This window comes from Lepidochelys olivacea (assembly GCF_965140295.1).
Source record: "Lepidochelys olivacea isolate rLepOli2 genome assembly, chromosome: 16".
NCBI classification, from domain to species: domain Eukaryota; kingdom Metazoa; phylum Chordata; order Testudines; family Cheloniidae; genus Lepidochelys; species Lepidochelys olivacea.
The window spans coordinates 15,182,739-15,204,127 of NC_140426.1; the positions used below are offsets into that span (position 1 = coordinate 15,182,739).

The 21,389-nt window shown below is 39.3% G+C and overlaps 1 protein-coding gene across 4 annotated transcripts in view; it reads left to right on the forward strand.

Annotated features, from left to right (window-relative positions):
* Window positions 1-359: 359 nt before the first annotated feature.
* Window positions 360-21,389, forward strand: part of SPTAN1 (spectrin alpha, non-erythrocytic 1) — a 72,636-nt gene continuing 51,606 nt past the window's right edge. For all 4 annotated transcript variants that reach the window (XM_084649941.1, XM_084649942.1, XM_084649943.1 and 1 more), the window contains exons 1-12: window positions 360-455; window positions 9,675-9,914; window positions 10,550-10,675; window positions 12,297-12,437; window positions 14,656-14,802; window positions 15,537-15,670; window positions 16,474-16,618; window positions 16,709-16,863; window positions 18,149-18,284; window positions 19,302-19,403; window positions 19,987-20,124; window positions 20,844-20,954. In XM_084649941.1, coding sequence (XP_084506067.1) covers window positions 9,678-9,914; window positions 10,550-10,675; window positions 12,297-12,437; window positions 14,656-14,802; window positions 15,537-15,670; window positions 16,474-16,618; window positions 16,709-16,863; window positions 18,149-18,284; window positions 19,302-19,403; window positions 19,987-20,124; window positions 20,844-20,954 — 1,572 coding nt within the window. In that variant the 5' untranslated portion in view covers window positions 360-455; window positions 9,675-9,677. The remainder of the gene's footprint in view (window positions 456-9,674; window positions 9,915-10,549; window positions 10,676-12,296; window positions 12,438-14,655; window positions 14,803-15,536; window positions 15,671-16,473; window positions 16,619-16,708; window positions 16,864-18,148; window positions 18,285-19,301; window positions 19,404-19,986; window positions 20,125-20,843; window positions 20,955-21,389) is intronic.

The window sequence follows — 21,389 nt, forward strand, 5'->3', positions numbered from 1 at the left end:
AATGGAAGGGCCTAAACTCAACCTCGGGTGAGAGCGCCCTTGTGGCGAAGAGCAAACCCGGGCCCTGCTTCAGCGAGCTGGGCCTGGGGCAGAAAAACGGAGCTTTGTGGGAAGCCGCGGCGCTACGGCCGAGCCCCTGCAGCGTGCTCCCCGCGGACCGGCCCCCGCTGGCCTCTTCCGCCCTTTCGACTCTTTCCGGAACCCTTCGGCTTTTTCCGTACTGCGGCAGGCGCCTTCGGCTTCACTCGTTTTTTTCCGTGTACAGGGCACCTCCTCCGCGGGGTGGGGCCCTCTCCCTTCGGTTCCGGCCGGAGCCATTCGGTGCTGCGGGGGTGACGTCATATCCGGGCCAGCCTCTATAAAGGCCGGAGCTGGGGGTGGCGTGTGGGTAGTCTGTCTGACGGGCGGAGAGCGGGGGGCTGCGGTCGCCTCGCCGGACCCTCCACACAGACTTGGTGAGGAAGGAAGGAAGGAGGGGCGGGGGGTGTTACTGTCTACGACGGCCCGAGCGGGCGGCGGGGTGGGCCCGTTGAAGGCGAGCTCAGCTGGGCTCTCCCAGGGGCCCTTAGCCTGCGGAGAGAGACCGGTGTGGTGCGCCCCTCCCAGTCCCCGTTGGCCGTAGAGGCGTTGCAGGGACAGGTGTAAAGCCAGGAGTTATCCCTATCTTCCTCGACGCTCGCCTCGGGGCGCCCGGAGGATGGGTGGGGGTAGCGGTGGGTGTCCCTTCTGTGCGCGCAGAAGCTCACCCGGGAAAGCTCTCCTGCTCCGCGACACCGCCCCGCGTACGCTGCCGTTTCCCTGGGGCTCGCCCAAGCTCGCTCGCGGCAGCCGAGGGATCCTTGCTACTGTTCGATTTCCCAAAAATGGATTTAGAGCCTTGACGTTCTCCTCCCAGGCTCGCTTCTTGTCATCGCTATTAACATAGTCTCTGCAGAGAGACGCTCTTCCTCCCCGCCCCCCGGTCTCTCTGGGCTCGCTTGAGTATAGGCGAGCTCAGGGCGGTTACGACAGTAGTGTAATGAGTGGCTGCATTTCTGTTACTCTTTCCTGATGGGGTCGGGACGGGAGGGAGGTTTTGGGTTTGGAGGAACAGGCGATTTGTGTGGATGTGAAAGAGCGAGGCGGATCCGCCCTGTGTAGCTCCCAGCAGGAATTTCATTTACCGCTCTGAGGAGCGAATAAACACCCTGATAAATAACAGTGCCAGCAAATCTCCCTCCCCACAAAAAGAGCAGGGGAGATTTACACACACACACCCCCGCCCCCAAGCAAGCGTTGCAGCCTAATTACTCCCGCCAGCTTTGGGGGAAAATCTGGAGAGGGAAAAAATGATCACAGAGAGGCTGATTGCGGGGAATAACCCTGGGTTCATTTCACAGCAATGGCTTCCCTCCCTGAGTCTTCACAAGCCCATCCCCTGTCCAAGGTCAGGAGATGCAGAAAAGTGAGGTAGCGATTCTGGATTTCTAGGTGGTGGCTGGAGAACTTCTTCCCCAATATAAAGATATATTTTTTAAAATAATTCTGGACTTTAACTGTTACAGGAGGGAATTTTTAAATGCTTGATTGAAACACACAGCAAAATCCTTCATCCTAACTGGAAGAGGCTTTTAAATAGCCTTAAATTAATCCCCTAAAATGAATGATAAAGTCTCCTTCCAAATGTGTGACTTTGCAAGACTCCAGATGCTTGACATAAGGGGGGAAAGAGGAGGATCATGGCTCGCTTTACAAAATAAATCAGGATTTTGGCCTGGCTTTCTCACCTTGTTCCTGCAATTACGGAACTCATCATAACATATTTCTGATAAATCAAAGGAACGTCAGCCATGTTTGTTCTGTTTGAATGGGCTTATCCATGTATAGTAAAAGAAATATACTTTTGGCAGTTTACAAGTATTTCAGTAATGTAATCATTTATGTTAATATTTGAAACAGTTATTTTTGTTTGGTATTCGAAGTGTCCATGTGTATGCAGCAGTAATATTATGGTAGCTTTATTCTCTAGTCAGGTTCTTTAATACCATTTTTCAGTGAATGATTATACTTTCCAATCATTTGATCTTAAAATATACATGGCTACTGAGCAATTTGTCACTCAGATTTAAATAGGCTCAGGAAGACAGGTATGTTGATGTGAAGAATGGGATGCAGAAAATAGCCCCTGGGAATGGTTCTGTATCTCTGATTTAAAAATGTGTCCTGAACCAAGAATGCTCCTTTTAAGGTTTTCTGTCCACACCAAAGTGGTAGAAGATTCTATTGATTGCTTTTTGTGAGAGGCCTTGATCAGAATTTCATACTGGTTCAAAATAAAATGTTCTTTAAAACAAAAAATCACTGGATAGCCTTGTGCATTTTAATGCAATTAACAAATCAGCCTTGCTGTGAATTTTGTGTTTGTGTTTATAAAATGTGTTCTGAAAAGAACGAACAAAAGGATTGAAAGCTAGGAAGACTTCTGCAGCATTGTGAAGGGTTCGTAAGTGTAGTAATGGAACCACTGGACTGTGTAAAATCATTGAATTAAGATAAGAGGTTATAGTGCTTGCATGGGGTAATTTATTTCCATTTCTGTTGTAACAGAAATCTTGTATTTGGAAAGGTCAAAGCAAGGTTCAACAATAAAAAATAATAGATGGTGTGCTTCTGTGAGCTCCATAGTTGGTGAGATTAACAAACACATTTTATTTTAAAGTGTGGTATTGACCCCATCCCAGACTAAGTCTTGTTTACCATCTTTCCCTATGCACAAGCAAGGTAAGAGCAGTCTCAGTCTTTTCAGACAGGGTGGCACCTCTGATTGTGAGCTGTTAATTTTAAAACTATCCCTCTCATCACTTCATGAAAATAATTTTTAAATTCTGCATTGCCTTAATTTTACCTGTGTAATAACTTTGTATGGTATTCATCTATTATATATTTTTGGATAAAATCAGACTCATTCTTGGGGTGTGAATTGCTTGCTTGCCCACCAGTCTGGGGCAAGTAATTTTAAACTGAGCCTTTTCTTATCCTGATATAGTAGTATTCCTTCTTCTCCTCCCCCTCCCCCCCCATAATTTGTCTCTGGAGCAGGCACCAGAATAATGGGGTGGAGCAGATTGCAGATGTTGTTGAAGTAGACTGCCAAGTGCAGTCCAGCACCATGTGCCCGTTGCTGGCCATGTATCAAATAAGGTGGCAATCTGCCTTCTTACTGCTGTAATTGATCTACCCTAAGCTGTGATAATGCCATGCTAGATATGCACTTGCTTCAGAAAACACAAAGGCACATAACTGCAGTTGTCCCTGTACAAGAACATGGACTGCAGTATACTCATGGAAAATGCGGACTAGGGGATGCAGGGAACTGAAGATGTTAAAATTCAGTGTATCAGCCATACTTAATAATCCTTGAACAGCAATCCCAAAAAAATACGTTGTCACAGATTTTATTTACTGCACATATTTTACATGGGAAGTGAATTTAAGTATTTTGGAGGAGATTTATATTTAAAGTTTGCTTGTTAAGCGTGTTAGTTTCTGAGGCTGTATTTTAAGTCATCCTGTCTGATGAATTTGTATATGGAAGTGTAGTTTACCAAGTGAGATCACTTTCTTTACTTGTAATTTTTTTCCTTTAATTTAATTTTTTTTAAATGAAAATTGTGTATCTTAAGTCAATTCTCAATTGTTTTAATTACATTTGAATATTGATATTCTTAACATTGTTGCATGCAGCAGCTTACATAACAATCATTCCAAATTACATGTGGTGAGGAGAGGAAATAGAAAGATGTTACTTTGTCAGAATGTGTATTTTGTCAGAAGTTGCATTTGTTTGACCTATGTTACTACATTTGTAGATAGTGGTATGTTATCTTGATTTCCACCTCCCTTTTAGACTCTACATTCCTCCATCATGTTATCGTTTCGTAAACTCAAAGTCCAGGTATCTTATGAAATGCATGTAATGGAGTCATTTTCTTCATTTGCCTGCCTTTGTTGCAGTGATGACTTATTTGTGCCAAAAAACAGCCTGTTTTGAGAGTTGTGTATGTGTATAGACTCTAGAGCGTAAAATACAGCATGACAAATATAGCAGTTGCTTTTTTGTACTCTGTGGAGTGTAGATTGTGAATTTTTTCTGTTAAAGATTTCTCATTTTCTTCTGTGACGCATGGTGTGTGATCATTGTTCTGTCCTGATCATAGTTTTGTCTGATCTACTGTTGTTGTGGATTAACTTTTATAAAGTTCTGTTTTGCTTTAAAGGGCTGTTGGCCAAGAAAATATTTTTGATTACAGCATCTGAAGATCTACTGTGATGTACTGTGTAATGTAAATTACTGTAAACTGAAAAATTGGCCTTGTTTCCTATTCTATCAATATATACAGACACTGCAATCGTATAATTGCAGGGTAGCCACTGATGTGTGGGTTTTTGTAAAATGGTGGTCAAATAAATAAGATTAAGGAACAGAACTTGAGCTGGGTAATTAAGAGCAATATAAAGTCTCTTATTATGGGGTAAAATAAGTTTTTTATATATGTATCTTAATTACAGTAAGAGGTGATGATTGCAACATAATATTATTAAGAAAAAAGTTGTAAGTTAAAAGGTTATTTACACTGGGATCACACTGTTTCTCAGCTCCGTATTTCTGGATTTTGATGCAATGCAGTCAAGGTAATTTGCCTTCTCATGAGCTTCAATGCAGAGTGCAATCCCTGCTGACCTCTGCATAGTTACGTTAAAGGTCTGTGGTCATAGTTAAGAGTTGTACCTAATGAACCGTAATCAGTGGTGAAATTCAGCTATTTTATATATCATCTTCAAAGTGCCAAAATTAAAAAGAAAACGTTTGACTATCTTGCATTCTTAAAAATGTATAGTTGTCAGTGTGCAAACCATGAGATCATACTTTAAAGAAGACTGCTGTGTCCAGTGTTTTACTCCTACAGTTTCTTTGTACTTTTTCTTGTGTCCACGTAATGCACTATTAGATTCTTCTGTTTGAATTTTGCCTATTCTGCTATTAGTCCATACTAATATGCAGCAGCTTTAAATGATCTGACTTTAAACAGGCAGAAACCAAGACATTTGAATTTATTACTGCAACACTTTCCTTCACGTACCCATTTTTGCTTGTGTATTGCAGGGGTTTCTAAGCATTTGGGTGGTCTTTCTTACTGTGATTTTTGTGAACTTAAAAAGATCCTTTCCAACAACAGTAAATTAAATGAGTGGGTATTAATTTCCCTTCTTATAGTAGGGTAAATTAACAAAACCCATAATGAATTTTAATATAATATACTTCAATGTCGTCTTCACTGCCTTTCCAACATTATATCAGCACACGGAATTTTCTTCAAAGACCTAAGGAGCCCCACCATACTTCCTTTCCAGAAATTCTTCTCCCTTTTTCATCTTGGATAACTTACATTAACTAAGTTAAAACCAAAATTGGCATTATAAATTTTAGTAGCTGTTTAAACTTTATGAATGTTTCAGATAAGGATTACTAGTTGCCTAAAAACTTCAGAAAAGCCCTGAATGGAACAAGTGAAAATAAGATGTCTACCTATTAAAATTCTTTTCCCAGACCTGAAGAAGGGCTCTTTGTGGCTCGAAAGTGTCTCTCTCTCTCTCTCTCTCACCAACAGAATTTGATCCAATAAATGATATTACCTCACCCACCTTGCCTCGCTCCATATTAAAATTGACATGGTGGGTATAAAATTTTTACTACTTATGTATAATATTTGATTTTGTTTAATAAGAATCGCCCCTTCTCTTCTCTCCCAAAGGAAAGAAAATGAAAAGCCTGTAATGTGATAGCTATGAAAAATCATTAAAATACTTAATTCTTATGAATACAAAAAAGGCGTCTGAAACTGCTAAGTCTTTTTTGTCAGAATAGGAGGACACTATACTAAACAGTAAGTGCTTATTTTAAGAGATGGTCACTGTTTTATTACATTCCAAAAGTACTGATCACCATAATACCCGGGTGGTACTTAGAAAAATTAAAGTTTGGGTAGCTTTGGGTAATTATAAAAATGGTCTTGTGCTGAGATCTTGTATACAGAATTTGAGCACTTTACAAATTTTGCAGTCAAGTTTTAAGCCCTGAAAACATGATTTAGAAATTAAAATGCTGACAGCCATTATATTGTCCAAAACTATAATTCCTGCTAACCCACCTAGATACAACTGCTTTCCGTGGTTGAATGATGTTGCTGACATTACTGTTGCATTGTTGTATCTATAAATATCCACAGCTGAACATTCCCATTCAAATGCTTAGCATACCTCTTTTTTAAAAAAATTATTGTAGAAGACTAATCCTTGGCATATACAGTGCATTTGAAGAGATCTGGGGGTAATAAACATTTTTGTTTCAAAATTCATTCCATTCACTGGGCATTGCAGTCTTTTTTTAAAACACAGACTATGATTATAAATTGAAAATTGAAGAGTAAATCTGAGACAAAGTAGTTTTAAAACTATTAACTTGCAAGCTTTTCATAGAGATGATTGATAGGTTTTTTAAAAAAATAGTTCACAGTATTTAAGAATAATGGGAAATGTAGAAAGATCACAAAGCATTTTTTAAGGAAGATGTGTGGCACTTTGGAGCTATTTTTCTGCTGGTTTTAGCTATCTAGAAGACAGGTTTTCAGAAGGAAATAACCTATTTAATTCAGACAGCCTCCCTGAACAGCCTGGAACTTTCTGTCTGTCTGACCTTATCAGCCCAGTGCAGATTGCAATGGGAGGGGCTGGTCTTGCACTATACCAGTCTCAATCATCTAGCACAATAATGTGTGGAATGTGATGTCTGTAAGTACAGAGACCAAGAATGAAGTGAGTTATCTGGTGTCAAGCTAGCAGTCATTTGATGCCAAGTATCAGAGGGGTAGCTGTGTTAGTCTGTGTCCACAAAAACAGCGAGGAGTCCGAGGAGTCCAGTGGCACCTTAAAGAGTAACCGATTTATTTGGGCATAAGCTTTCATGGGTAAAAAACCCAGATGCATCTGAAGAAGTGGGTTTTTTACCCACAAAAGCTTATGCCCAAATAAATCGGTTAGTCTTTAAGGTGCCACCGTACTGCTTGTTGTTTTTGTAGTCATTTGAGTAAAAAAATTCCACATAAACATTGTTGTAATTTAGATGTAAACAACCTTAAGCTGCTTTTATAGCTTTCCTTGTTTATACTGTTGCAGCCCTTTATACAGAAACATTTTAGTTATACAATTAAACGACAGAAGATTTAGAAACAAGTCAATGAATTGCTCTTTGGCTCCAAACAGGGTTACTTCAATTTTGAGATGAAAATACTGAATGCAGACTGCATCATTCTGCAGCATCGATGATTTTTATGCTCAGAGCTCCCCAGTGACTGCTGATAACATTTTGGCAGAACAGAGGCATGCTGACGTCAGCTGATTTGCTGCAGGAAAGAACAGTCCATTATTGCTAGACCAAAGCACTTCTTTTACAATTGACTTGGTCTACTTACTGTAGTTACAAAGAGTCTTTTATTTTGCAAGTTCCAGCAAAAAGATAGCCGAGTTAACTAGTTGAATTACAAAATATATTTCCCATTTTAAATAAGATATTTCCCATTTTAAATATAAACTATTGAAGACATTTTTTAGTAGTTAACAGTAGTGTTATAACCAAAGAGTATAAAACTGGAGTCTAATGAAAAAACATGACTTTAATTTTTCCTAGTAGTATAAATAATCAGAATAGGCAGCAATGAGATAAGATATAGTTGAGCAGGTGCAAATCAGGATTAAAACACTCTCCAACCCCACCTTTCTTGAGCAGTTTTTTAAAAATGGATTTAATCATAACTAGAAAACAGGACAGGAGAAATGCATTTTTAGTAGTGAATGGTTTATGTACTCAACATGTCATCCCTGCTTGAAGGCTGAGTTTAAACACAGTGGAAAGAGCAACTACTTTGTCAGTAAAATTAACGTGTAGTTGAGCTGAGATTACATTTGGAGTTTATGGTTATGTGAGATTCAGATTTGCTAATCTGATTGAGGCGTTACCATTTTTATCAGATTGAAGTTTGAGTATATTTGAACAATATAGTGCATGCAGATTTTTTCATGTGCTAGTTTTCTTGGAAAGAAATGGGTGAAACACCCATTTTTATTACTTCAAAAATTAATGCATAGTAGAATTTCCATCCCCTCACTTTAACTGCCGCAATGCAGCGGGGCCTCAAGAGTTCACAAGTGTAACAACTGCTGCTGAAATGGCTGTTTTACAGCAGGGTGTGACTGTGCTGGAAGAAAGCTTTGGAATGTGTGAATTCGCTTCCATGTGTTCCTTTTTATTGGATGGTCCCATTCCAAGTGTCTGGAATCTGAAGAGGAAATATATCTGTAACATATATTTTTCCCACCTGTGGAATTTTGCATGAAATCATACCCAGATACATTTCTGATGTAGACATACAGCTGAGTAGAGACTAATAATTCCTCATTCAACAGCATCTCATAGAGATCACCTGTCTTTCCCTATATTTGATTTTTCATTACTTTTTTCATAAGAGTGATACATTCTCTGGACTGTGTTTCCATTTTGATATGTGTAGGATTTACATGATAAGCAATACAGATGTACATGTAAATAACTGCTCGTTAAGGTAAGAATTTGCCTGTAAACGGTGAAACCTGAAAAATTATTTTATTTTATAAGCACAAAATGTTCATTGCAAAATCTCTGGGATGGTCACTGATTGGTTAAATGTTTAAGTGTATTAGATCTTAATGTCACTGACTGTGATGAACAGAATTTTGTTTTAGGTCCCATTTGTCCTTAATACTTCTGTGCCATCAGAACTTTTGGTATTGGAGGATCAAGCTCCCTATTTACATTTAAATTTTGATGAAGCTACAAAGAAAGTAGAAAGGGGTGAAACCTTTAATGGAAAGTGGCTGCAGGAGTACAATATTTATTCTTCTCACTGCCTGTAATAAAAATGATTTTCAAAATATGTATATTTGTTTTTTTGCAAAAGGACTGCAATGAAGATATATAGCAGAGAGGGATAATTAATGATTAAATCCTACTATTTCTCTTCCTTCCCCAAAAGTTGACATCTGTGAAGTACAATGTGAGCTTACTGGGTTTTAAAGTTTTATGTAAAATAGAAAGTTTTGTTTTACAAGTTTCTTTATGTAAGAGAATGAGGAGAACATAAATAGGGCCTTTTAGCCATTCTGTAACAAGCAGTAATATTTTTTGTCTTTCTGTTATTATAAGCATTTTTTTTAAATAAACAACCCTAAGATTTTAAACATTTTTACAGTAGAAATAGTGGGGCAGTTTTTTTATTTTTTTCCATATACTTAGCTCTGGTAGTATATTTCTACCAGATTCTAGCATGGTACTTTTGTGGTGGATAAATGTCATTTATGTTGCTGGGTAGATTCTTTGATCTCCCATCAGGACTTTTAAGAAACAAGTGGTTGTTGAGTCTTTTCATGGGCATTTCCCTTGTAATGCTTTCTTGATAGAAGGGTTTCTTTATACAGAAAACACTAGGTCTGTAAGTAAACCATGTGTGAGACTAAAAACAAACTTTACTTTCTCAGATCTTGGCATATTTGCCTTTGTTTCATGTCAGAAGCAAAGTTATTAATTGAAGTTTTTTGACTTTCAGAAAATGGATCCAAGTGGTGTAAAAGTGCTGGAAACAGCAGAGGATATCCAAGAGAGGCGCCAGCAAGTTTTGGACCGATACCACAGGTTCAAGGAACTGTCTACTCTGAGACGCCAAAAGCTTGAAGATTCCTATCGATTCCAGTTTTTCCAGCGTGATGCAGATGAGCTGGAAAAATGGATCCAGGAGAAACTCCAGATTGCATCTGATGAGAATTACAAAGACCCAACCAATTTACAGGTACATCCTATTTCTGTCTCCTACCTTTCACCCCGGCACTATTGGCCTCCAAGCATACCAGGTTCAGTCTGTGGAATAAGTACAACAAACGTAAAAATGTAGCTGAAATAATATAGTGTGATAAAAGGAGCTGGATGCAAACATCTACAAAGCTTTCTTCAGTAAACTGGTTTCTAAATTGATCCACTGTAAATGGCGTATTGTAATGATGGGTTAGTCACTGAAATCTTGTTGGCCCTTAAGAGAATGGAATGTCAATACAGCCTTTTTATTTCCAGAATCTAGTGGATACTTCAATTATATGAGTAGATTTGGGTAAATTCTTATTATTTCCATAAAAATTACATTTGCAGAAAAATATGCTGTGTGGGAGGGATTACCTCCAAAGTGTTTGAAAGCTCTGCAGCACAACGAGCAAACAAAAATAAAATAACTAAAATTGAGATGTTTGAATCCGCCCAGGAAACGTGGTACAGCTGTTATTTCAAATGTGCTGTTTTACTGTCTGTGAACGCTGCTACAAGTGCAAAAAGTGTAATAAATGTACTGGTGTTGGGGGGGAGAGAGGGGGGAGCGGATGTGGAAGAAGGCAGCTCCTCAGATTTTAGTCGTCATCTTTAATGTTTTACTTACAGGGGAAACTGCAGAAACACCAAGCCTTTGAAGCTGAGGTGCAGGCCAATTCAGGGGCTATCATTAAACTGGATGAGACTGGAAACCAGATGATTAACGAAGGGCATTTTGCATCTGAAACTATAAGAGTGAGTGCTAGAAATCTGTTTTCTACAAGTTTTTTCTTCAGTGTAGATAGGCACTTTTATCTCCTTTTTCTAAAAACTTTTCTTCATTCCAAATCTCCCAAACTGTGTATCACAGCACGAAGTCGATTTTTAAAACACTTGCTGCTATGCTATATTAGCTACATGTTTTGACAAATTCTGGATTCTTATTAAAATAGCTTTCTTTGAACCCTCTATCAGTGCTTCTCTTTTACTCCTTCTCTTTCGTATTCTCATTCCTCTGGCTACGTTTCTTATTCTAGCTTACTTCTGACTATGCTTTACTGTGCTTTACTAAACTACTGCTCTTACTTTGCACTCATCCATTTTTTTAAGGCTTATTTGGCGGGGGGGAGGGCGGGGGTGTAAATCCACCCTTTCCAGGTCTTGATTAAGTTTGCATAGCAATTATGCAAATGGATAACTAGTTTGCAGATGTCAGTGATGCACAACTCTTTAACAGAACAAATACGTTTTCCAAATATTTTAAAGCTCTTCTTTTGTCACTTCTTCTTAAAAAGGCTGTAAAAGGTAAAGTTCTTCAAAAAGAAGAGAAATCAGTGACAAGGGTCCTTCTTTTCACAGTTATCAAATTTACTGATTAATTTTATTTATTACATTTCTAATATATAGCTGAGTTAAGGGTGCTTACAGAAGCGCAATGACCAATTTGTGTCATTATTTTAGAGCACTTTTTATAAATTATGCATATTAGCCCTAGCCATCTCATTGCATAAGGATATTTTGGTCTTGTAATTTATCCTTAACAAAAGTAAAAAATTACTTTTCAAATAAGTGGTCTAATTCTGTTTAAAAATATTGAAAATCCTGGGACATGGTGATCAATGTAAACTTTAATTTGTATTCTGTTTGGAATAGTAACCTGTCTGTCCATGGTTTAGTCTTTCACGCCATACAGGACTGCACAGCGCCCAATAGTAACTGCTACTCAAGTTGGGCTCCATATACGAGTAGGTGAATCTTTGACTGTGCAATGCTGCTTTGTCACTTTCTCTTTGAATGCCTCTTTCTTCCTCTTTGATAGTTTGCAGTGTGCTGTTGGACAATGTTAGAGATTCACATAGCGTGAGCTCCTTCTCTCCTATACACCTCCATAACTAAGCCTATTAAATACCTTTAAGTATGTATCCATGTTAGATCTCTGAAAGCTCCTCTAACTTGCCTTTTATGTTCCAAATCTCAGTGTGCATAGTGTTATAAATGATGGGTGAAACAGCTGTTTTCCTGTTTTGCAATTTGTGTGTGTGTGTTTTTCTTTTAATTTCCATTAAAGCTTAGAGAGAGAGAAGTTGGGTGAGGTAATGTCTTTTACTGGACCATTGTCTGCTGGTGAAAGAGACAAGCTTTTGAGCTACACAGAGCTCTTCTTCAGATCCTATGACTCTGACTGCACATAAATGTCTAATGGTGGTCTTGTTAGTTGACAGAAGTTCATTCTTGCTTTACCTAGTGTAACATTTATGAAAATAGGATTCAAATGAAAATTTCTATCATTTTAGGAGTTGAGAAAATAATTGCATTGCAAAGTTTCATATTTTATGAAATAGAATTATAATGTCGGCATCTTATTTATGTCTTTCAGACTCGACTGCAGGAGCTTCATCGACTCTGGGAGCTGTTGCTAGAGAAGATGCGTGAAAAGGGGATCAAGCTGCTGCAAGCCCAGAAGCTGGTGCAGTACTTACGAGAATGTGAAGATGTCTTGGACTGGATCAATGACAAGGTATATTATGGTTAAAAGAATATCCACTTGCATCATATAGCCTTTACAACATCCCAATTCCATGAAAGGATTTATATGGAGCTGTTTTATCAAAACATTCACTGTCTTATTGTTTTAAGGAACCATATGGGATTTAAATACGGTTTTATGAATTGTTGTAGTTCTTTGTGTGATATAAATGGTAGGTATACAGAGCATTCTAGCCTATTTCAGCAATTGCAAAAACAATTTTAGGAAATTGATAGAAGTAATGGATAACAGAGAAATTCTCTGTATGTTGAGGATACCATGAAACATGATACTCTTTTCTTTGCTTAAGACAACCCTTAGTATTTCTCATAGTGGCTGACTGTGCCTTACCTACATTGTGAAAGCTGCTGCACATAAAAGTAAGGTTTTGTGACACGTATGCTAAAATGAACAAGTATGAAAAGGGAGCGCTACCCATTGAAAAGTTTATAAGTACTTAGCTGTGACTGGAATATCTTTAGAGAACCATTGCAAGAGAACAGTTTGCTTTTGACCTCTCTGAACATTGAGGAAGCAGAACCACAAACCACAATACTAAAGTTTAAAAGCCACAAAATGATCAGCTAGGTTTTCTTAATGATGACTCGCTGTTTTGTGGCACTAGGAGTTTCAAATTGTAAATCCTCCTTAACTGCCATTAAGTATTACAAAATATTTTTCATAAACCTGTCCCTCATTAAAATCAGTCAGCCTGACACTGTCAGCTTGATATCTAGTCCATGTCAAATTTCCCTATTTCCCCTTGTTTTCCTAACACACACCCCACCCCCCCAGATGTTCTTGTTAAACCCTGGATTTGTGCTGGAAGTGGCCCACCTTGATTATCATACACATTGTAAGGAGAGCGATCACTTTACATAAGCTATTACCAGCAGGACAGTGGGTGGGAGGAGAGAAAACACCCATTTTTTCATGATTTGTGTGTATAAAAACAAACATCTTCTGTATTTTCCACAGTATGCATCCAATGAAGTGAGCTGTAGCTCACGAAAGCTTATGCTCAAATAAATTGGTTAGTCTCTAAGGTGCCACAAGTACTCCTTTTCTTTATGTCAGATAAAGGAGTTACAAGTAGCTTCAGTCACTGTACCTGCCCCTAAGTATGCCTGCTAATTTTTCAGTTTTTACAACCACAGCTTCCTGATTAAAAACAAAACAAAAAACAATAGTTGCTGTGGACAGGACCCATGCAAACCAGACAAATAACTGTAGAGCGGAGGTTCTCAAACTGTGGTCCGCGAGCTCCATTGAGATGGTCTGAGAATAGTTCCCTCTAAGGTGCTCACCTGGGTGGCTGCACATGAGAGAATGAAGGGCCACCCATCTAATTAGTGGAGTTGCACAGGCATGGCTCTACTAATTAGGTGTCTGGACCCTGGAGAAGACGCACATGTACAGAGAGGTGGTGGCCTTGGGGGGAACAGGGGGTAGGTGGGATGGGGCAATGGGGTGAGAAGAGGGGGTGGGGGAATTTGGGACGTGCAGGACTGTGGCGGCCAGAGAGAGAGGCAACTTTCCCCAGCTCCAGGGCTGTGGCTGCTGGGGAGAGACCCTCCCTCTCCTTCCCAGCCCCAGCTTGGGGGCTGCCGTGGTGAGGGGGAGAGAGGGCACATCCATCACATTAGAAAGGTAAGACTACTGATATTAAAATATGAGTTATGTGCTTTTATTTGTAGAACAAAAACACATTAATTATTAAGGGTTTTTTTATATATAACACTTTTATCCAAAGCGCTTTACAATAGTTAGCTAACGGTTCAAACAACATTTGGAAAGATCATTAAGTAGTCCGCCGAGACCCTGAGCAAATTTCAAGTGGTCCGCAAAAAAAAATATTTGAGAACCACTGCTGTAGAGAAACTGACTGATAGCAAAGTAAACACACTGGAAGAAGGAGAGAGATATTTTTCTCTAATCTCTTTATTATAGCAATCTTAAGTGTTACTTGAACTATAGTAAGTGAAAATTTTTTGGATGAAGTGGATTTTAAGTTGACACAGTGTTCCTTTTAAGGATGCATTTTAAAACTGCCTTTAAAGCATAATGAACTTTGTTTTGCTGTACCCACTGTAACTGTCTTTGAAGTGGCAACATTTTGCAGCTAGAACAGCTGGTTTCCCAGTTTCTAATAGGTTTTCTGTGTGTTGGCTTGTGATAGAACTGATTTTCTTGTTTCCTAACATGCTAGGAAGCAATAGTGACCTCAGAAGAACTTGGCCAGGATCTGGAGCACGTTGAGGTTTTACAAAAGAAGTTTGAAGAGTTTCAGACAGACCTGGCAGCCCATGAAGAAAGAGTAAATGAAGTAAACCAGTTTGCTGGCAAACTTATCCAGGTAAATATCGGTGTGTTGTGAAAAGGCCCCCTAAGTGATGCTGTTTAGATTCTTTAAGGAGTGTTGGGTTGTAAATTGAAACAGTAGTTGTTTCTCAAAAATGTACAGAAATTGATAGCATACAAATATAGGTAAGTATCTGAAATCTGTTGTGATAATTGTGGAAACAACAATTGAAACTCAGTGAGCAAAAATTTGCTGTGCTATGCCAGCTGTCACCTTGGAGGGAAACAGAGGCAACTGTACTTGCATATGGGGTAGATCTATAGATGCTGAATATTCTCAACAGGGATTCTTCTGCTGGGTAGGTTGTGTAAAGCTCTGTTAGACAAGAACATTCCTCAAAGGAAAACTCTGTGAGGAGTGGTTTTACAGGAGTAACTGACAAGCTCTCATGAAGACCTGAAGTTAAAACTGTTTCTCCACTGCCATCCAAGACTAAAGTGTCATTTTCTACACCTGGTTATCAGCTGGGCGTGAGAAGGCATGGGATCCCAGGACAAATGCGGGGATTGGTTTTCCAAAGGCCTACAGCGTACAAAAGAAGTATAGGTTTTTATGCAGTGTCTTATGAAAGTATTGGATGTTTGGCTGCTGCAGTAAAACTATAAAGTTGAAAGATTGGGAGGAAAGGGACGGTGTTTATAAACTGATCTTGTAGAAACACAGGAACTGTCTTGGTGTCTGTGGAAATAAATCCATAGACTGTAAGCCATCTTTCTTTTGCTCATCAGGAGCAGCATCCTGAGGAGGAACTGATCAAGTCTAAGCAGGATGAAGTAAATGCAGGCTGGCAACGTCTGAAGGGGCTGGCCCTTCAGAGGCAGGGAAAACTCTTCGGGGCAGCTGAAGTTCAGCGCTTTAACAGGTATGGGCTTGGCCGGATTTGTTTGGTGCCTATGGTTCTGACTACACATAAATATCTAATGGTCCATTCTACTGCATTTAAGGTTGTGTGAACACTTGACATCCTCTGTCATGTTTTTGTTTTGCAGCTTATTCATTGTTCCTTCCTGAAAGAAGGACCTACAACATCTATAATGACATCCAGAATAATAATCTGATTTTTCTCGTTAACTCTTAAAACCCTCATCTCTCGCCTTCTCCTTGCCAGATGGCAGTTCTGTCTCCCTCCCCTCTGTCTGAAGGCCCCCTCCTCTAAATCCAGCCTCGGTAAACACCAGAAGAGGTATCCCTCTCTCATGCTGTTGGCTAACTAGTCATTATGGAGCCACTCTGGCCTCTGATAGATTTTTCCTTTCCTCACCACCCTTGTCTGTGCTGTCTGATTGCTCTTGGTGGTTTCTTGGGATGAGGGAGGAGGTCGGTTTTAGTAATCATGGGAGGTGGGCCCTGTAGAATCAGTGAGGCTTAAAGAGTGACTGTTTCTGGGAGGAACCGAAGGCACAAATCCTGATCTGCCCCTACACCAGCTGGCCATTTGTGCTCCCAAACCTTAAAAAACACTTGTAAAACCTTCTAGGGTTGTCTAGTTTCCTAAAGATTGATTAACAAGTTTCCGTGTAATGACCGTTGGATGATATCACCAGGGCTTTATTGTCATGAAGGCCTACATCATTGTGATGTTTGTGACAGGTAGAAGCTTTTTACCTTCTTCCTTTTCTTGTAAGAGAGATGAATGCATATTAATTTGTGTGTTACTTTCTGAAGGGATGTGGATGAGACTATAAGCTGGATTAAAGAGAAAGAGCAGTTGATGGCCTCAGATGATTTTGGCAGAGACTTAGCCAGTGTGCAGGCTCTGCTGCGCAAGCACGAGGGCCTAGAGAGAGATCTTGCAGCTCTGGAGGACAAGGTACGTAGCGTAGGCATTTTGTCTGTAATTTAAATCATATAATTGTCTTGTAATAAGCTTATGGCAATTTGATGGTGTGTGTGTGTCTAGGTAAAGGCTTTGTGTGCAGAAGCTGATCGTCTGCAGCAGTCCCACCCACAAAATGCTTCTCAGATCCAAGTGAAACGGGAGGAGCTGATTGCAAACTGGGAGCAGATCCGCACTCTGGCAGCAGAGAGGCACGCTCGCCTGAATGACTCCTATAGGTAGGAATGCTGTATCACTGGAAGGACCTTTTGTATCTCCACCTAAATTAAATGCAGGGTTGCAGGGAGGATAAAGGGAGGCCATTTCCAAGATTTTGAATGAGGTAATGTTTCAAGAGGCAACTATTGTACACAAAATACATGATCTTGCTTCTAAACTGAATGTGTTCAGGGATTTCTAATGGGAAAAAATGGATTTACATTTCCAAGATAATATATAGCAATAGCTTTCAAACCTTTTTCTGTTGTGGATCTCTGGTATTGGCCACTGTCTGGGAAAAGATATCAGACTAGGTGGAACATTGATCTGATCTACTATGACAGTTCCTGTATCCCATGGGATCCTCTTGTTCTCTTTTGCCTCCAATCTCCTAATTACTTGGCTTCTCTGTAGCCATAAATATGCTTGGTCACATAAAATAATATTGGAAAATAAACTCAGTTGAATGTGGCTGTTTGTTTATATTTATTTTGTGTTGTGCTATTTGTCCTCTCCCAGAGTGCAGGATTTTATGTTTATTACTAATGATTCTCCCCTTGATTCCTGTAGCCCACACTGCTGTGATCTCTCCAAGTCACTTTTGTAGTTTTTTTCTGTTCCTCTGTGTATCTGCTTCCCTTTTAAACTTGGTCTTGCCAGCAAATTTGATGGGTTTTAAAGCGTTTATCAAAGAGATACCTGACAGAGACTCATTAAGACTTCATTTCCTTTTCAAGTAACCCTAAAGGCAGGGGAATATGAAGAAAAGCTGATAGGAAAACAAGGGAATTCTTATTGAAGACTGAGACATGTGCAGTTGAAGCTTTCTAAAATGGCTGAACTGCCTCTTTTTTTTTCTTCTCCCAGTTGTGCATACTTCACTGTTCTAACCAAAGCAGGTCTGTGGGTCACATAGAAGTCTTCTTTAGATCAATTTGAGAATCACCACATTAATACTGCCCTTGTTTCCTCTTGTCTTCCAGCATGCAAGCTTTGCAGTTAGAAGTATTTCTTTTTCTTTCAGCTCAGGTGGTATACTACATGTTTCCCTGAGGAAAATTGTGTGAAAACTTAAAAATATCAGAAAACATCTCCCTTGGCCTTTAATCCGTTAATGTATAGAAAAATGTCAGGTTTATCTCAGGAGTTGAGATTGTAATTTGGCTGGTTACTATGATCATTACGTTATTAGTTAGTTTTATGAATTTTTCTCAGAATCCTAACATAAACGTACCATGTTCCAAAAAAAGGGTAAGGATGGAAATCCTGTGCAGATAAATGACTTCTGCCATTTGTTTTCCAAAGATTGCAGCGCTTCCTTGCAGACTTTCGTGACCTTACCAGCTGGGTGACTGAAATGAAGGCTCTAATTAATGCTGATGAACTTGCCAATGACGTAGCTGGAGCTGAAGCCCTGCTTGATAGGCATCAGGAGCATAAGGTAATCACAGTCATATAGCTTAATCTGCTTGGCCTCACTTGGAGGCTGGTTTATGTGTACAAGTTTAATGCAGTCTTTTGAATCACACTATGTTGTAGCATTAGCATGCTTTGAATATATCATTTCAGTTGCATGTACTAGGTAGCGGCCTATTCTGATTTAAGAGTTTGGATTTTTGCTTCATGTTTAATAGGTCGAAACACAAATGAGTAAATACTGAACTAATGTTTCAGATAATTTCTTATTAAAGAAAAACTGGAAACAATAAAGGCTTGTTTAAAAAAAAATGTTGAGTTGAACTGAAACCGATACAAACAAGGAGATTAATTCTAAGAATCTAGATTAGCATTTTAACTCCAATCGTGCTTTCCTTTCCCCTCGCCTCCTCAGCTCCTAAAACAAATGAATTAAGATAGTGTCAAGTGAATGTGATCGCTGTAGACTTTGAATTTCCTAGCTTCTGTGTATGTATCACGCCCTCTATATTATCACATGTATACACTGCAGAATTATAGTTGAGCAGGCTCATGTTTTATATCCTAGAGTCCCATTATGTAGTTTCCACATGACGATGTCCTAAAAATAATTTCAGGTAGAACATTACTATCACTCATGCATCTTTTCTTTCTGTATATTCAAGTCATGTTTACTAGTTACTCTTTCCACATGAGCTTCACTAAAGCTATGACTAAATTTCTTTGATGGCTGTCTAAATTCTCCAGCCTTATAGAGTTTCCATGAATACACAGAGGTAGCTTGCAATCTGACTTGTGGCTTCTATTTACTAGATACATTTGAATTATATCTACATTACTAATACAAGAGATTGAACTCTGTTTTCATATATAGATAATTGAATGTCCGTTAATACTCTAGATAGCTGAATGCTGTCTTTGGCTTCATTTTCAGTATCTGGCTTGATTTTCAAGTTCATATCTTAATATCTTAAAATAGTTGGATTTGTTTTCCTTTAGAATTTTAGAAACCATGTGTGTGTATATTTGTTGTTTGCCACAGGGAGAAATTGATGCCCATGAAGATAGCTTTAAATCTGCTGATGAATCTGGTCAGGCCTTGCTGGCTGCTGGGCACTATGCCTCTGATGAAGTTAGAGAAAAGGTAAGTTGGACAACTCTAAAAAGAGGAGTTGGAAAAGTTCTAATATGTTTCCATTCCTACCTTAGTATTTAGTGAGGGATGTAGTTTTTGTTTAAGAGCCTGGATGCAAAAGTATTTATCTGGCTAGATTATGCTCCCTTTTCCCCTTAATTTAAGCAGCATGCTTCTCTCATCCTTCAATTTGGCATAACCTCCATTTTTTTGAAGCTAGTGACATTTCTTTATTTTCCCATTGGAAAAATGAATGATCTAATAGAACAAGTGTCTCTTTTATCCATGCTTTCAAGTTTGCTGTAATGGAACATACTGTGTATTTCATAGCACTGGCTCTTAAACTAAGAGAGTCCTTTGTTGTAGTGTGCTGGCTGAAAAAACACTTTAGATGCCCTGATTGAGGGGGGAGGTGAGGAATTTCAGAAGTTGAGTGAGGTGTTTGAACTCTCTCGTGAAGTGTTCTGGAGACTGAAAAAGTGACACAGACACAATCACTGCTTTGTAGAGCCTATGCTTGATTGTACTGTCATTGAGATGGAAAAGAACCACTCTCCCTGTATTGAACATGTGTTTCTTCCCCGCCCCTCAGCTGACCATCCTTTCAGATGAAAGAACTGCCCTTCTAGAGCTATGGGAACTTCGCAGACAGCAATATGAACAGTGTATGGACCTGCAGCTTTTCTACAGAGACACTGAACAAGTTGACAACTGGATGAGTAAACAAGAGGTGAGTGTTTCAATTGCACAGCAGCAGCACTGGTTAGACAGCATACTAAGCATGCATTTGGCTCCTTCAGAAAGAGAGGATAAGATTTAATTTCTGAATTGTGCCCCCCCACCCCCAAATTTTATCAATGTAATAACTAGTTCTGGTCAAAGCCAGGCATGCCATAGTTAAGTCTACGTTTTAGTCACGGGTATTTTTAGTAAAAGTCATAGACAGGTCATGGGCAGTAAACAAAAATTCACGACCTGTGACCTGTCCATGACTTGTATTATATACCCCTTACTAAAACTAGGGTCAGGGTGCCGCAGGTGCTGGGGGGAGGGCGCACGCACACACGGCCTTAACCATAGTGCATGGAGGTACTCATGACTCTCTTCACTTGGTTCTGTTAGTGGTCTTTTTCACCAAGAATGCCAGACCTCCAATATTCCAATCTAATGCTGCTGCTTTACATAACCTGCAAGTCAAGCTGAATTGGTGTAATGTTTCTTTTATGTGAGTTAATGCCCACCAGGGATTATTCCTTTTCATTTCTGATACAAATTAGATATGTACTCCTCAGTTGTCAAAAGCAGAAGAAGATGCATCAATTCCGTACCACAAACTTTCCCAATAAAATCCTACAGTGATGAACCCAATGCTGCCTGCCTGAACTGGCTTTAGGATAACTGGGAGTGGTGGTAGTGTAAGGCTCACTAAAGTGTTTTTCTTTTCTGTAGGCATTCCTTCTAAATGAAGACCTAGGTGACTCTCTGGATAGTGTTGAGGCTCTGCTAAAGAAGCATGAAGACTTTGAGAAATCCCTCAGTGCCCAGGAGGAGAAAATCACAGTAAGATGCTTACATTAGTTGTATTCATTAAGTCTCTTTGTATTAATGAGCAAGGAATAAAACAGAAGGGTTGAACCCAGATCATTGTCCAGGAGCTTCAGAAAAAGATGATTGTGGGGTTTTGAATATAATCCCAAATTGTATGTGAAATGGAATTTCGCTCAAAGAATAAAACCCACATTTAGGATCAAGGCAGAGAATAGCATTTAACCTCTGAATCAGGGCATCAGAGTAATCCAGTACTCTCTTGCACACCATGCCAGAAAATTTTCGGATGATGCTTGAATTGTTTCAACATATACAGTAATCATTTCTCACAGGAGCTATAAATCTACCATCCTCTGGATTTAGGATCATGTTCTTAAGGAAATGTGGAGAATGGTGCGGATAGGGGAGGGGTTTAAAAATAGCTGTCTTGACTTTTGATTAGTTCAA